We start from the raw sequence: 16,229 nt of genomic DNA, 5'->3' as shown, positions 1-16,229 counted from the left end.
ACACTTGAACTAAAATTCATTTTATTAATATTATTTACTTCAACTAAAATACATTTTATTTCAACTATGATGCATGTTTATTAAATCCCGTACTTCAACTATGATATATTGTATTAACATCCTCTACCAAAACTCTGATACATTTTACTAACATCTTCTACTTGAACTAAGATAGATTTTATTAACATCCTGTACTTGACTAAGATTTTATTAACATCCTGTACTTGAACTAAGATTTTTTTTTAATATCCTGTACTTCAACTACGATGCATTTTATTAACATCATATGATTCAAATATCATATATTATAAAAATACTTTACTTGAAGTATGATAAATTTTATTAACGTCCTGTACTTGACCTAAGAATGGAATGTTAATGTATGTTACTCAAGTTCAGGATTTTAATAAAATGTATGGGAGTTCAAGTATTGGCTGTTAATAAAATGTATCTTTATTCAAGTACGGAATTTTAATAATATGTACCTTAGTTCAAGTAGATGATGTTAATAAGAGGTATCTCTTTTCAATAAGATGATTTTAATAAAATGTATCTTAGTTCAAGTAGATGATGTAAGAAAATGTATTTTACTTCAAGTAGATTTTGTTAATAAAATGTGTCTTAGTTAGGGTATAAGATGCTCATAAAATTTATCTTAATTCAAGTACAGGATGTTAATAAAATGTATCATAATTCAAGTGCGTTATTTTAATAAAATGTGTCATAGTTTAAATACAGGATGTTAATAAAAGGTATCATAGTTTAAATGCAGGATGTTAATAAAATGTATCTTAGTACAAGTAGATGGTGTTATTAAGATGTATCTTAGTTCAAGTAGATGATGTTATTAAGATGCATCTTAGTTCAAGTAGATGGTGTTATTAAGATGTATCTTAGTTCAAGTAGATGATGTTAATAAAATGTATCTTAGTTCAAGTAGATGATGTTAATAGAAGGTATTTTAGTTCTAGTAGATTATGTTTATAAAATTATGTTTTAACAATGAAATAAACACTTGCATATTTGTTTAGGGTATGAGATAACACTGTTTACCCTTTACGAATAGAGTGTAGAATGTACATAGTGGTGGCTAGATTTTTTCAATAATATTTCCATCAGTTCGTTGGGTTCAGTTTTCGTAATGGAATGTCTGCTATTTATTTCCAAAGGTCGCCCGCTTCTCGCATTCTTTTAAAGCTATTTCTCTTCACGCAAGACACATCGTTAGTCGATTTAACAGGATTTCCTGTGCAGCTCGAGAACAAAATCTAGGGTTTTTTTCGAGTGTAAGTGTCAAGATGTAACAAAAGAAATGCATATCTTAAATGCCATGACCCACGTGCCTTGTTTCTTTTATCACGCCCTCAAGTACTAGATCGGGTTTGGTCTTATGACACTGAAAGATACTTTGTTGTGGAGGAAACACTTTACCGTCAGAAGACTATCATATTGCGTATTCAAAGTTTTAAACATAGAAAAAGTCTTTTGTTTTTGATATGAATTGTTTTGTAACTTAGCAATGGATTGTAAGCTCATTGTTAAACAATAAATAACCAATCTGTAACAGAGGTTAATTTTTAAGCCTTAAATTCTCAACTGTAAAATTCAGTTTTTGATTTGTTTGATGTTTGTTTTAAATAAAGAAAAAAAAAGTTTCACGTGACAACCACTAATGTAACTACCTGACATGAAGGAACGTTTCACGTGACAACCACTAATGTAACCACCTGACATGAAGGAACGTTTCACGTGATAACCACTAATGTAACTACCTGACATGAAGGAAGGTTTCTCGTGATAACCACTAATGTAACTACCTGACATGAAGGAACGTTTCTCGTGATAACCACTAATGTAACTACCTGACATGAAGGAACGTTTCTCGTGATAACCACTAATGTAACTACCTGACATGAAGGAAGGTTTCTCGTGACAACCACTAATGTAACTACCTGACATGAAGGAAGGTTTCTCGTGATAACCACTAATGTAACTACCTGACATAAAGGAAAGTTTCACGTGACAACCACTAATGTAACTACCTGACATAAAGGAAAGTTTCTCGTGATAACCACAGTTGTAAAACTTAAACTAACGTCATAACCACGTGACTTGAACAGGTTGTCATCACAGTATCAATTCGAAAGTTTGCAATGAAACCATGGCGAAAAGTGGGATTAAATTTCACGTTATAACACTGAAAGAGCGAGCATGTTTGGTGTGATGGACATTCGAACCCGTGACCCTAAGATTACGAGTCGACCGCCCCAACTAGCTGGCCACACCGGGCCTTGGTGAAATGAACAACCAGCATATTGAATAAATGAATTTATGCTGAGGTGAATTGAGACGTGGTCTCAAGGTCGTAAATTTAAAGACCTTTCGAACAGTATTACTTTGCTCTAAGTTAGGTGGTATATATTCCATAGCTGGGGCTTGGAATATATACTGTGCAGGACTTTTACTTGAATGTCTTTAACGATAGCTAAGCACGAAATAGCGCTGAATTTGAATAATTTATCGTGTCCACTTATACAGTTTCTAAACTATAAAAATAAATTCAAGGTACGATAATTATCAGTTTTATATTGAACTTCTATGAGGTGATCGTTTTGTTATAGCAGAACCAACTAATGATGCACAGAAAAACCGTGATGAAAACATTTAACGATTATTAGAAAAAAGTGAACAAAAATGTGTCAATTCTATATTTCTATAAAACCTAACAATGAAACGTACGTTGGAAAAGAATAGTACATTGCAAGTCAGTTAACATGAGACCGTTCGTATTTGTGTGTGTTTGCAATTGTTAAACGCATGCAAATCTAAGTAGAGCGTCTTCAGAAGTTAATAGCGTATCACATGTACGAGGTCACTAGTAAGATCAACCTTGTATTAAAGAGGAATATTAAACCTGAGTGTTTGTCTCTTGTTTTGTTTTGTTTCGGGGTAGGTTCTGACGACAACAATTCTAAGGCCCAGCATGGCCAGATGGGTTAAAGCTTTGGACTCGAAATCCGAGGACCGCGGGTTCGAATCTTTGTGACACCAAATATGTCCTTTCAGCCGTGGGGACGTCATAATGTGACGGTCAATCCGTTGTCCAAAGAGGTGGCTGTGGGTGGTGATGACAAGCTGCCTTCCCTCTAGTCTTACATTGCTAAATTAGAAACGGCTAGCGTGCAGATCTGCGCGAAATTGAAAAACAAACGAACATTACAGTGATTATGAATAACAACACGATCATAATTATTTGAAGTATTTAGTAAACGTTGCGGAATGTTCATAATTCCATCTTCAGTAAAAAATATTTAATTTAAAAAAAATATTTTTGGTTTAATTACTACAGTTTGTTTTGGTTTTTTCCTGAAAATAAAATTTTGAAGATTTCGAAACGTTTAGTGAATGCTTTAAGTAATTTCGTTCGTGTTGTTCTTTATAATTGTTTGTTTTTTCAATTTCGCGCAAAGCTACTCGAGGGCTATCTGCGCTAGCCGTGCCTAATTTTGCAGTGTAAGATTAGAGGGAAGACAGCCAGTCATCACCAGCCACCGCCAACTCTTGGACTACTCTTTTACCAACGAATAGTGGGATTGACCGTCACATTATAACGCCCCCACGGCTGATAGGGAGAGCATGTTTGGCGCGACGGGAATGCAAACCCGCGACTCTTAGATTACGAGTTGAACGCCTTATTTACAGTTAAATTATGTTTTAGAAAAAATAAATTAATTACCATGGTGATACTGATAGGTGGTTTGGTTTGAGAGTTATATTATTACCTAAGATCTGATTATTTTAAATAATATAAAACACCTATAGAGGGCCTCAAGTTTTTGTTCATCTATTACTTTTTAAAATCCATTAAATTTGTTAGCTACTATTATTTTTCTCTCTCTGTTTACATCTTGTTTAATTTTCAATTGTAAATAAACTAGGATATCTTATATTAGGAAGATACGAATAAACAAACAGATGTTGACACTGTTTGTTACAAGATTAGTAAATAATGGTAATCCATGTGTCTTGGAAAAATTATGTTTAGGATAATGCATCATTCAAAAATCTATTGAAGCACAAAAATAAACCATATAGAAAACAGAGACTCGTCTTATTAATCAATAGCGGTGATGAATGTACCGTTTCATATGTAATTCTCTCTGTTCTCCTTTACAAAGAAATACAGAGTTTTGTAAATAAAACAAAGATTCTCATAAACGTTGTTTTGTTACAAACATAAGTAAGAGAGCTTTACAAAGGTGAATATTTTCGTTTCGTGCATTTTCACATTTTTCACTAGCAACAAAAGAACACCATCTACGCGTACGTAGCAGGCCTAGTAATTATCATATGGAGTTACAGATCAAAAGGTTCAGGGTTCGAGTCTTGAAATGAAACTGAACACGTTCCACACTTTGGGCTGTGCATGCTTTATGAAAATGACAGTCAATCGTGATGTCAGAAGCTATAATAACTAACAGTATGTAAAATTAATGGCGGCTATTTCTTGAGCACGATAGAGGTCTCTGAAGTAGTCTTTTTAACCTACGTGCGTAAGAAGTGCCGTTGTAATTGAAAAATTCTACCATCTTGTAAGTTTACTATTCTGTTTCTAACATCCATGAGGAATTTTTCTCAAGCGGACACGTGTACTGAATTTTCGAAATTCCTTTGGAAATACAAAACTATCTTAAGTCTTATTAAAACTAGTTTCAGAAATATTTGGAAGAATATAAAATGATTCATAGTATTTTTAGAATTGCGACAAGTATCACAATGCTCCTGGAAATTGCTTTTATTGGAGAAATATAATTTAACTTTTGTTAGAATACTAATTCCTTTGAACCAGATCTGTTATAAATCATTTCCCAGAAGTTTAATCGTAAAACATAATTAAACAACATCATTTATATTTCAATGAGGAAATATAAAAATTTAACAAAAACTTTCGACCATTTCAGCTTTAGGCTTAAAAAAAATGGTGGAAAACTGCAAGTAATCTATTGTTAACTCTCTGTTGAATTTCACCAAAGTCAGACGACAAATATCTGCTTTAGCTGTTCCTAATTTTAAAGTGACAGTTCGTTTGTTTATTTTGTAACGCACAAAGCTACGCTTTGTACTATACTGACTTATTTTAAGTTCGCTGAAGGCAAGGAACCAAAAATCAGTTTGAAGTTTCGAGTTCACTGATGTAAATGAAGGAAATATCAGTCAAATATTAGGAAAGTAACAATCATGTGAAGATTGAAATTTATTGATTTTTTCAATACGTTTTACTCTAAAATTGAAAGCAATTACAGAAATACAAGAATTTCTTAAAAGTAAAGAAGATAACTTATCTAAATCCCGAGATACGAACTCATAGAATACGTGTGTTTTGAATTTGAATTTCGCACAAAGCTACTCGAGGGCTATCTGTGTTAGCCGTCCCTAATTTAGCAGTGTAAGACTAGAGACAAGGCAGTCATCACCACCCACCGCCAACTCGTGGGCTACTCTTTTACGATTGACCTTCACATTATAACGCCCGACTGAAAGGGCAAGCATGTTTAGCGCGACGGGGATGCAAACCCGCGACCCTCGGATTACGAGTCGCACGCCTTAACACACTAGGCCATGCCGGGCCCGCATGGAATATAAGTTACAGGTTATTGGATACAGCTTATTATTTTTGTTTTGTTTTTGAATTTCGGGAAAAGCTACACGAGAGCTATCTTTGCTAGCCAACTCTTAGGCTACTCTTTTACCAACGAATAGCGGGATTGACCGTCACTTTATAACGCCCCCACGGCTGAAAGGGCGAGCATGTTTGATGTGACGGGGATTCGAACCCGCGACCCTCGGATTATGAGTCGACTGCCATAAGCATATTATTAAACCAACTCTAAACAAACGTTTGTTATGCGCTATTCCCATAATTAAAACCTTGTTAGGTGTTTAAACATTTCAGTTATTTGACTTAAAACTTCATTCTCCAGCATCGAGTTTTCAAAAATCATGGAATTTAAATAACGTAAGTATTTTTCGATGTGATGTTACTTAATTGTTATTTTAATTCATGCCCCTAGTGGCACTCTTGTGCAAATAAATTGAAACAAATGGTCATTTTACAATATTTTCAGCATGGCGGCCGGTGCAGGCTCGCTGGACCCGCTGATTAATAGTCATTTATTCACACAGACGGCGTCATTAGCTGTGTTTTGCAGTACGGTCGATTTATTTTTGGGATATATGACGGAATTTTGAGGAATATTACGTCATTCGAAATCGCATTAAAAGGGGGAAGGAGACCAGTCAAAATAAAACCTTTTTACCAACTCAATAAAGAAAAAACGGTATCAATGTGGTCTGAAATGCAAAAACTGGATGCAAGAACAATGGAGGAAGGTGTTATTCGGTGACGAGACTCATTTCTTCGTACAGGGTCAAAAAAGTCTGGATGTTCGCAGATATCCAGGTGAGAAACTTTCAGAACCTCACATAAATCAGTTCGTAAAACATCCCTCGAAGAAGACGTTTTGGGGCTTTTTCAGCTACTATGGCGTCGGAGGCTTACATATCGTAGAAGATATGATGCGAGGACCACAGTACATCGAAGTTTTGCAGAGAAGAGTCGTTCCAGAATTGAAAAAGAGATTTACAGAGGGATCTGGCATTTTTCAGCAAGATCTGGCTCCGTGCCACACATCGAAACTTGTGAAGAATTTTATGATTACAACGTGAATTAAGGTGCTGGACTGGCCTGGAAACTCTCCGGACTTAAATCCTGTTGAAAATCTTTGGGCGATTTGTAAAGAAAAACTTCGGGGAAAAGACTGTACTACGAAAGATAATCTAATTGAGGTGTGGTACCGCGATCCAAAAATTAGTAAAGATTGCAGTCAGCTCGTGGACTCGATGCCAAAGAGGATTAATGATCTTCCGAAAAATAAAGACAGTCATATTATGTATTAATTTTTGAGTAATTCTTGGATTCTCAAAAATAAAACGCGATAAATTGAAAAAAAATCGTAATTTTCCGTATTGTTTCAATTAATTTGCACAAGAATGTAATATTAAAAACTGGGTTTTGATTTCTGTAATGGACACAGTATGTACAGCATATTTGTGAAGCTTTGTGCTTAACTAAAAAAAAAGATTTTATTTTGCTTGTTTTTTAATTTCGCGCAAAGCAACTCGAGGGCTATCTGTGCTAGCCGTCCCTAATTTAGCAGCGTAAGACTAGAGGGAAGGCAGCTAGTCATCACCACCCACCCACCGCCAACTCTTGGACTATTCTTTTACCAACGAATAGTGGGATTGACCGTCACATTATAACGCTCCCACGGCTTGGAGGGCAACTATGTTTGGTGCGACCGGGATTCGAACCCGCGACCCTCAAATTACGAGTCGAACGCCTTAACACGCTTGGCCATGCATTTGTAGAGAGAAATAAGGGACTGATACCATTATATGTTCATTAAAGTATGATACTGAAACTAGAAGTTGACCAGTAACTTTATGTCGTTAACGCATAGCTGCATCTATAAAATAAAGAAATGCCACGCGAGTTCGCACAAACAATGACCATTGATGGCTCCTTGTTCTAATGATATCGTGTGAAGGCTCCTTGAATTCTTCGATTTTTGGAATAAGTAAACATAACGTTTTATGATATTGTTGTAGCAAATACACGACTGTTGGTCTCGCACTATTGTTATTTTTTTACAGTTTTACATTGGAGATATAATTCGCAATGTCTATTGACATTTGGTGATAAACAACTAATAATTTGCCATAAAAAAGCTGTGTAGTGTTAGAGAAATACTTTCTCAAAGGTTGGAACCTTTGACAAAATATTTACGTCATCATACAGCAATATCTCTCATATTTCTACCAAAATCGCATAATTAAAGTTTCATAATTTAACTTTTCCTGTTCAAACAAGTCCACCACATGCCACGTGTTTAACTAATTACACGAGTAGTGAAAACATTATTGTGCCATTAACGAGCACATAGACAACATCTGTTTTATGTTTACTAAACACAAGCATATATATAACATAATACAGTTTTAACCCAATTTGAGGCCTGGCATGGCCATGTGGCGACGTTATAAAGTGACGGTCAATCCTACTATTCGTTGGTAAGAAAGTAGCCCAAAAGTTGGCGGTGGATGGGTGGTGATGACTAGCTGCCTTCCCTCTAGACTTACACTGCTAAGTTAGAGATAGCTGGTGCAGATAGCCCTCGAGTAGCTTTGCACGAAATTTCAAACAAAAATTAAACAAAAAAAAAACAATTTGAAAAAAACGAACTAAACACAAATACGTTCAAATATATAAACAATTCACAACTGCTTATAAACGACGTGATAAAGGAAAATGAAAAATAACAACAAAATGCTGCATTTTTAATAATCGTAAATAACGTGACATCATTGTACCCATATAACTTTTCATCTTAGCAGATATACTATAAAAGTTGTACTTCTTCAAGTATATCTATGTCTTGGTCTATACCCAGTCATATACGCGAGAAAGGTCGAGAGGAACGGCCTCAAAAAGAATCTGGTTAAATTTATCCAAGAACAATCCAGAACTCCATTAACAATAAAAAATGGAGAATTATTGTTGGACTGATTTATATGATACTCATACAAGATACAGTTGACCACATTAACTAGAATATCGACATACAATTGATCCAAATTATAGCTACTGTCATAATTGTTAACCATAATATAATATTGAGTTTCAACTAATCTATATAAAATCTATAAAAACACTATAAACCAAAACAATGAGAATACTAAGATTCAACTTGTCCAAATAAAGTCCATAAAAATACATCATTAATCAAAACAATGAGAATATTAAGATTCAATTTGTCCAAATAAAGTCCATAAAAAGACATCATTAGCCAAATAAAGTCCATAAAAAGATCTGTTAACCAAAACAATGAGAATATTAAGATTCAGCTTGTCCAAATAAAGTCCATAAAAAGATCTGTTAACCAAAACAATGAGAATATTAAGATTTAGCTTGTCCAAATAAAGTCCATAAAAATATATGTTAACCAAAACAATGAGAATATTAAGATTCAGCTTGTCCAAATAAAGTCCATAAAAAGATATGTTAACCAAAACAATGAGAATATTAAGATTTAGCGTGTCCAAATAAAGTCCATAAAAAGATCTGTTAACCAAAACAATGAGAATATTAAGATTTAAAATAAAGTCCAAAAAGATCTGTTAACCACAACAATGAGAATATTAAGATTCAGCTTGTCCAAATAAAGTCCATAAAAGATATGTTAACCAAAACAATGAGAATATTAAGATTCAGCTTGTCCAAATAAAGTCCATAAAAGATCCAAAACAATGAGAATATTAAGATTCAGCTTGTCCAAATAAAGTCCATAAAAGTTATGAAAATATTAAGATTTAGCGTGTCCAAATAAAGTCCAAAACAATGAGAATATTAAGATTTAGCGTGTCCAAATAAAGTCCATAAAAAGATCTGTTAACCACAACAATGAGAATATTAAGATTCAGCTTGTCCAAATAAAGTCCATAAAAAGATATGTTAACCAAAACAATGAGAATATTAAGATTCAGCTTGTCCAAATAAAGTCAATAAAAAGATCTGTTAACCAAAACAATGAGAATATTAAGATTTAGCTTGTCCAAATAAAGTCCATAAAAAGATATGTTAACCACAGTAAATAGGATATTAAGGAACTTGAGTGTTATCTAAGGTTATCTTTATAAACAAAGATAGTTCACGCTTCAGGTAGATTAGAAACTTAGGAATGTTTACTTTTGGCATGTGTCAGTCCTAGTTTTCTGTTGCCAATTAGTGCATGATAGTTAGGTCGATATCAGAACAGAAGTATGATCCATATCTGATCTACCAAGTACCAACTGATATGCGGTGAACGTGATCTTTTGCCCAACATGACCAGGTGGTTAAGGCGTTCGACTCGTAATCCGAGGGTCGCGGATTCGAATCCCCGTCGCACCAAACATGTTCGCCCTTTCAGCCGTGGGGACGTTATAATGTGACGGTCAATCTCACTATTTGCTGATAAAAGAGTAGCCCAAGAGTTGAAGGTGGGTCGTGATGACTAGCTGCTTTTCCTCTAGTCTTACACTGCTGAATTAGGGACGGCTAGCGCAGATAGCTCTCGAGTAGCTTTGCGCGAAGTTCACAAAAAGAAACAAACGAACCTGACAAAAAAGTACTTTGTTTTTGTTATTAAAAGAAAAACATTATAGAATTTTATTGCTGGTGCCTTCTTGATGCTTTTTGACATCTTTTCTGTGTGATAAATAAAAATATCAGTTCTCTGATCGGGCCTGGCATGGTCTGATGGTTACTGTGTCTGAGTCCAATGCTCGTCGCCGAACACGTTTCCTGTTTCAACCTTAGGAGCATTATAATTTCAGAGTTTTGGTTGTGATATAAGTATCCCAATAGCTGGTGGCGGGAGATATTGACTAGCTCCCTATCCTCTAGTCTGTTATTGCTATATCATGCAGGAGGGTACCGCCAGGTGAAATCTGACTGAGAATCATCAACGACGTATCAGTATCTAAGATGCCCTAACGTAGGGAGTCAAAGAGAAACAATTCTTTCATCAAGTCCTTTTCTATTAACTTATGTATTCAAACCTCAATTTACAATTTACGTGTACTTTTATTTGTTTTTAGTACAAGCCCGTAACTACTAGTCTATCAGTTTACTTTGTTATTATTGGTTGGTGGTGTAGTGGGTATGTTGTGGAAATAGTGTTACACTTACAGAAATATAAACTTAGGGGTTACAAAGACACTTATTCTCTGTGATTATGGATCACAGTAACGTAAAAGTTAATTTGTTGGTTGCAGAAACGTTTAATATGACGTCATAAGCTATAAGCAGATAAACTTTAAATAATGATTCAGTAATATATATGTGTTTGTGTGTGAAATGAATATGGAGACACATTTTTAAATAAAAGTAAGTCCAGATAAAAAGAATTCAGGGTCTCTATGATTCGAACACGTTAAACCAGGTTTTAATGATAACCCTTAGTATGCTAATATGATTTCACTTGTATATATTTTTGAATTACGATTGTTTAAGGTTTGAACGTATCTATTTACCTAAAGAAAGGTAAGCACACTCCAATGGCTCACCGATAAGTTTCAGAGCTGAAAGCGCTGAAATTCGAAACTCGATACCCCATTGCGCTTAACAAACAATAAACAGAAAGACATTATTATCAAACAAAAGGGTTAATTAAACTGATCATTGAGTGGTATTAAGAACAAAGCTACACAAAGGGCTATTTGTGCTCTGCCCAACACGGGTATTGAAACCCGGTTTTTAGTCTTATAAGTCCGCAGACATACCGCTGTGTCACTGACTGAAGAACTGTTTGTTTGTTTTTGGCAAAGCCACAATATATGTGCCCATTGTAGGTATCGAGCACTGGATTTTAGTGTTTTGAACCCGCATTCTTACCGCTGTCAGACCGGAGACGATATGTACAGTCATAGAATTTAACACTTAGTGTTATCTAGTTACAGCCCAGAATGGTCAGGTGGTCAGGTCGCTCGACTCATACAGCCTAAGGGTCGCGGATTCGAATTTCCATCATATTAAACATGATCGCCCTTTCAAACGTGGGGGCATCATGATGTTCGATCAATCTCACTATTCGTTGGAAAAAGAGTCGTTCAAGAGCTGGTGGTGATGACTAGCTGCCTTCCCTCTAGTCTTACACTGCTAAATTAAGGACAGCTAGTGCAGATAGCCCTCGTGTAGCTTTGCGCGAAATTCACACAAAAAAAACAAAACAGTCATCAAACTTCAAATTTTAAAATGTCTGTTTCTGTTATTCGTTTGGTCAAACATTAGCGAATTAAGTTTCACTTGAAGGTCTTAAAACGTGTAACTAGTTTTAACTGAGTCGATATAATAACTACAAACAAACTTTCTCATTCTGTGAAACATTTGAATAAAAAGTTGACAATAAAAAAGCTAGACGGAAAACATCGGTTGGTTACTTACATTCGAGTGACGTCACGAAGAAGAAAGCTAACATTAAATGGCATTGTTTTGTCCAACTTAGACAAACTCCCATATCGAAGACTATACTATTTTTCGCCCGTATATAATAAACTGGCAAGTTTCATTGTTTGTCTAGCCTCTACAATGTACGTTTTGTCTTTTTTCTAAAACTAAAACATCAACTTCCACGTCAACACTTCCTCCGGTGGAAAGAGGGAGAACCAGAACCGTCTAAACTGCGTGAAATCTTCCGCCAAACTAGACAGGTTTACCCACACGCTTGGCACAGATTCTACCTCCATAGAGGGCGCCACAAGTTGTGTGGGAATACCGCATCTTACAAGTATGACATCGGTTCCTTCTTTCTTCTGAGACTGATTACCACCACTGTCATTTTACTGTATTCTATAAAGGAGTCTATATATATATAAAGCTAGTTTCTGAAAATATGTTTCCACTTACTTCTGCAGTATATATGTTATTGCTACTTGATAATCAAACAACACACCTTTATCTAAGGTGAGCAAAAATATACCTGTTCTGTCATGACAGCCTCAGCATACCAACGTCAACTTTATATTTCTGACAAAAATAAAATAAAAATATATATCACGAGCAACGTAACACGTTAGAATTTCAGGATTACGGAAAACATTTTACGTTGGTAAACACGGTTACTTGTTTTGCATGCAGAAGGCATTAAAATGTTTTGTACAGTTACGTATTACAATATATTCGCCATTTCTAACTCCTGTAGTACACACCGTTGCCGCTAGTCCTGTGTAATCTTACTTACTTTATCACTTGAGGGCCACAGTTTTCTCTGTTTACAGTTAACTTCAACGCACTTAGTACTTTAAATCTGTTACTTAGAATGTGTAACCACACGAATTTTAACGAACTCCAGTCAGAACTGTAGTTACACGATTTTCCAGACGCGACTACGTGACTTTTTAACATAACGTCAATGATGTGTGAAAACGATGTTATTTACGCGTGGTTATAAATCAATTTAAAAAGTTACATATCGCCTGATGTAACATAAATTTAGGGTTAACATAGCAGTCTACTGTTTCCGTCACACACACACACAAATCGTCAATGCTAAATACTGCCCTTCTGTTGTCAAAACACGTTCAAGCTTCCAAGTTTACACTAAAAATATCGACCAACATAGATCAGTAGAGAGATGCACCAGACACAACCTACAGGAACGCTCGTCTTTCTAAACCGAGCTCTTATCACGAAGTTAAGTTTCATATCAAATGGCTGTTATTTTGTTCTTCCTTTACAGATTTACAATATTCCGACTGCTTTGTGCTAAGTAGACATTGTCGTTTAAACGGAGGTCACCGTTGTAGCGAGAGATAGAATGTGCATCTTATACCATGTCAAAGATATTTGATTTATTGCTGCTCACTCAGATAAGTAACTTCCATTCTGGTTCTCTCAACCATCTTGATTTAATCTACAGTTAAAAGCAAGCCTGAAATTCTCGTGAGAAATGTTAGTTTTATAAACCTTCGTGGATAAAAGTAAATTTATGGTCTTTTTCACCTTTGAAACTTCCAGTAGAAGTCACGCTGGAGAAAGGACCCGAGTTCATGTTTGTACCTTTCGTTGCTGTGTATCACGCGCTTCAAAATTAGGCCTGTCATTCATAAGTAGAAACATGGCATTTCATTTATTTTTCGGGTCGGTATGACCAGGTGGTTAAAGCACTCAACTCGTAATCTAAGGGTCGCGGGTTCGAATCTCTGTCACACCAAACACGCTCGCCCTTTCAGCCGTGAATGCGTTATAATGTGACGGTCAATCCCACTATTCGTTGGTAAAAGAGTAGCCCAAAAGTTGGCGGTGGCTAGTGATGACTAGCTGCCTTCTCTCTAGCTTTACACTACTAAATTGTGGACGACTAGCGCAGATAGCCCTCGTGTAGATTTGCGCGAAATTGAAAACTAACCAATCATTTATTTTTCTGTCGTGGTATGAGTGTTTAAGGCAATCTCGTATAAAGAGCCATCTTTTCATAAACATTACTACTGACGTTTCGCAGCAGTCGGTAAAGGAATTGTAGAAATTCTCGAAGTTAATTATTTTAATTGTTTCATACACACAAAAACCAAAAACGTGCAATGGATATAAAAGTATATGAAATCTTGTAGAGTGGACGGCAACTGCCTGATGTGGAGACACACGTGTAGAGGACAACGTTTCGAACGGTTTCTCTCCAGCCCCACACGTGTACATTGGTTGAAAGGAGATATTTAATCAGTAAATTGCTGAACAAAAACAAATGCAGTAACGGTAACTGCCTTGGTTGTCTTTTGGTGGTCGTCTTGAGGTAAGTCGGACGTAGCTGCGAAGAAGACCAGTCAAGCAGGACGATGTTAGGATGATCGAGCTATGTTTGTGGTGACGTCACGAACAAGGTGATATAGAACGAGCAAGTCAACAGAGTTAAGAAAAGCGTTACTGAAGACTTTTTTTCAGGGCATGGGTAAAGAAATACCGAAAAATGTAGCTGTGGGGGAAACAGGAGTACCCCGAGAAAAAAAACACACTTTCACGTTCAGGGCGCCGAATAATCTACCCTGAACGTCCCCTGTGACAGCTGGGGAAAGTTGAGTTGAATCAACAAATGACGATAATGACTAAAAGCAAATAAACATAAACATAAATGGTAGAAAAAACAAGGAACAATGGAGTATTAACTGAGGCCATATATATTTGGACTTAGCTTCGCAATAGAGGGTATTGGATAATATGTTATTGGAGGTGGCTTAAAAATCTTGATGATTGGAGTTTGAATTGGTTGAGATTTGGAAGCTAATATGTCTGTTAAAACCGCAGTATTCGTAATATGTTTGGTTTTGAGTCTGTCTTGTGGTTTTCATACCTGGTATATTCGATAAAATTTGACAGGCTTTGTTATTTTTCATCAGCGGGTTAGGACCAAGCTGAAATTTCATATCGTCGGCAGTCTGAGTAGAGTTGTCCTTTGTCTTTCTTCACGATGTGTTGCTGGGTGTCACTAGCTTTAACAGTTGGTGATATCGATGGGGAATTGTATGAATCACTATAATTCATTAATTTCTTTATTTGTTGGAAATGTCATATGTATAAAATATGTCAATGTGTGTGTGACTATTACGCAAACAAACGTGACAGGGGTTTCGTTTAGAGACAGAGAAATCTGAAGAATTCTCTCTCCATCTAGAGTGATAGGAACTTTGTGGTTCCTCTTCGTCCCCTTTCGTGAAAGATTATTTAAATTAGCAGGGGTTTTGTGTTTTTCTTTTATTTAGACTCTTTTTTTTGGGTGAAGGAGCGATGTTGGTCATAATATTGATGGGCGAGACAAAGGTAGCACCGAAGAAACCAGCCAGACCAGATCCCGAAAAGCAGATGTCAAAATAAATATGAACATGAACATAAACGCGAAACGACCCGATTCAGGGCATGACAATAAAGTTGCCTTGGCTGGGATCTAAAGTGTATGTGTAGGTGCTGACGGTCTTTTTTATAGTGTTCTGGTGGATTGTGGAGAGTGTGCCATGATTGGGTGGATTATCACTGTTTCTGATTGGAGATTTCCTGTAGAAGCAACCAATGGCAGCCACAGGTTTCTCACCTCTTATCCAGAATCTCTGTTTAGTGAAGGTTTAATAGTGTTAATATACAATAATCCTTTGACTTTTCTTGTCTTCCAGAATTTATCTGTGTCGATTATTTTAGTTTTCTATCTATTAACAATCTTTCAAAAAAATATATAAAAGTATAGTCAAATTTCTTATGTTTCTCTCGAAGCTTTGCTCCACATCATAAGAGAGATGAATTACTCAAACCTAACATTGTGTACCAACTAGCACGTATATTATCTGTCATACAGCTAATATTTCTGTAGCCCTGGGGCAGACTTTTGTAGCCCTCATTAACAAATAGCTATAACTGTATTCTCTTCTTGTTACTGATAATTACCGGTAATTAATAATCTATCTCTAATGTACCAGTTCTCATGTATATAAAATAATAACAATAAAATTAATTGTTTAACTTTTTACTTTAGTTTGAGATAAGAAAGGTTTGATTGTTGTTGTTTTGAATTAAGCACAAAGCTACACAATGGGCTATCTGTGATCTGCCTACCACGGGTATCGAAACCCGGATTTTAGCGTGCAAGTCC

At 35.7% G+C, this 16,229-nt stretch overlaps 1 protein-coding gene across 1 annotated transcript in view; it reads right to left on the bottom strand.

The window, feature by feature from the left end:
- Positions 1 to 12,289, bottom strand: part of nAChRalpha4 (nicotinic acetylcholine receptor alpha4) — a 99,362-nt gene extending 87,073 nt beyond the window's left edge. Inside the window, exon 1 of the mRNA XM_076480381.1 lies at positions 12,044 to 12,289. Within this exon, the coding sequence (XP_076336496.1) occupies positions 12,044 to 12,116 (73 nt within the window). The 5' untranslated portion in view covers positions 12,117 to 12,289. The remainder of the gene's footprint in view (positions 1 to 12,043) is intronic.
- Positions 12,290 to 16,229: the final 3,940 nt, after the last annotated feature.

The sequence above is a fragment of the Tachypleus tridentatus genome, chromosome 2 (genome assembly GCF_004210375.1).
Source record: "Tachypleus tridentatus isolate NWPU-2018 chromosome 2, ASM421037v1, whole genome shotgun sequence".
NCBI lineage: Eukaryota > Metazoa > Arthropoda > Merostomata > Xiphosura > Limulidae > Tachypleus > Tachypleus tridentatus.
This window is presented reverse-complemented; position numbering and strand designations above follow the sequence as displayed.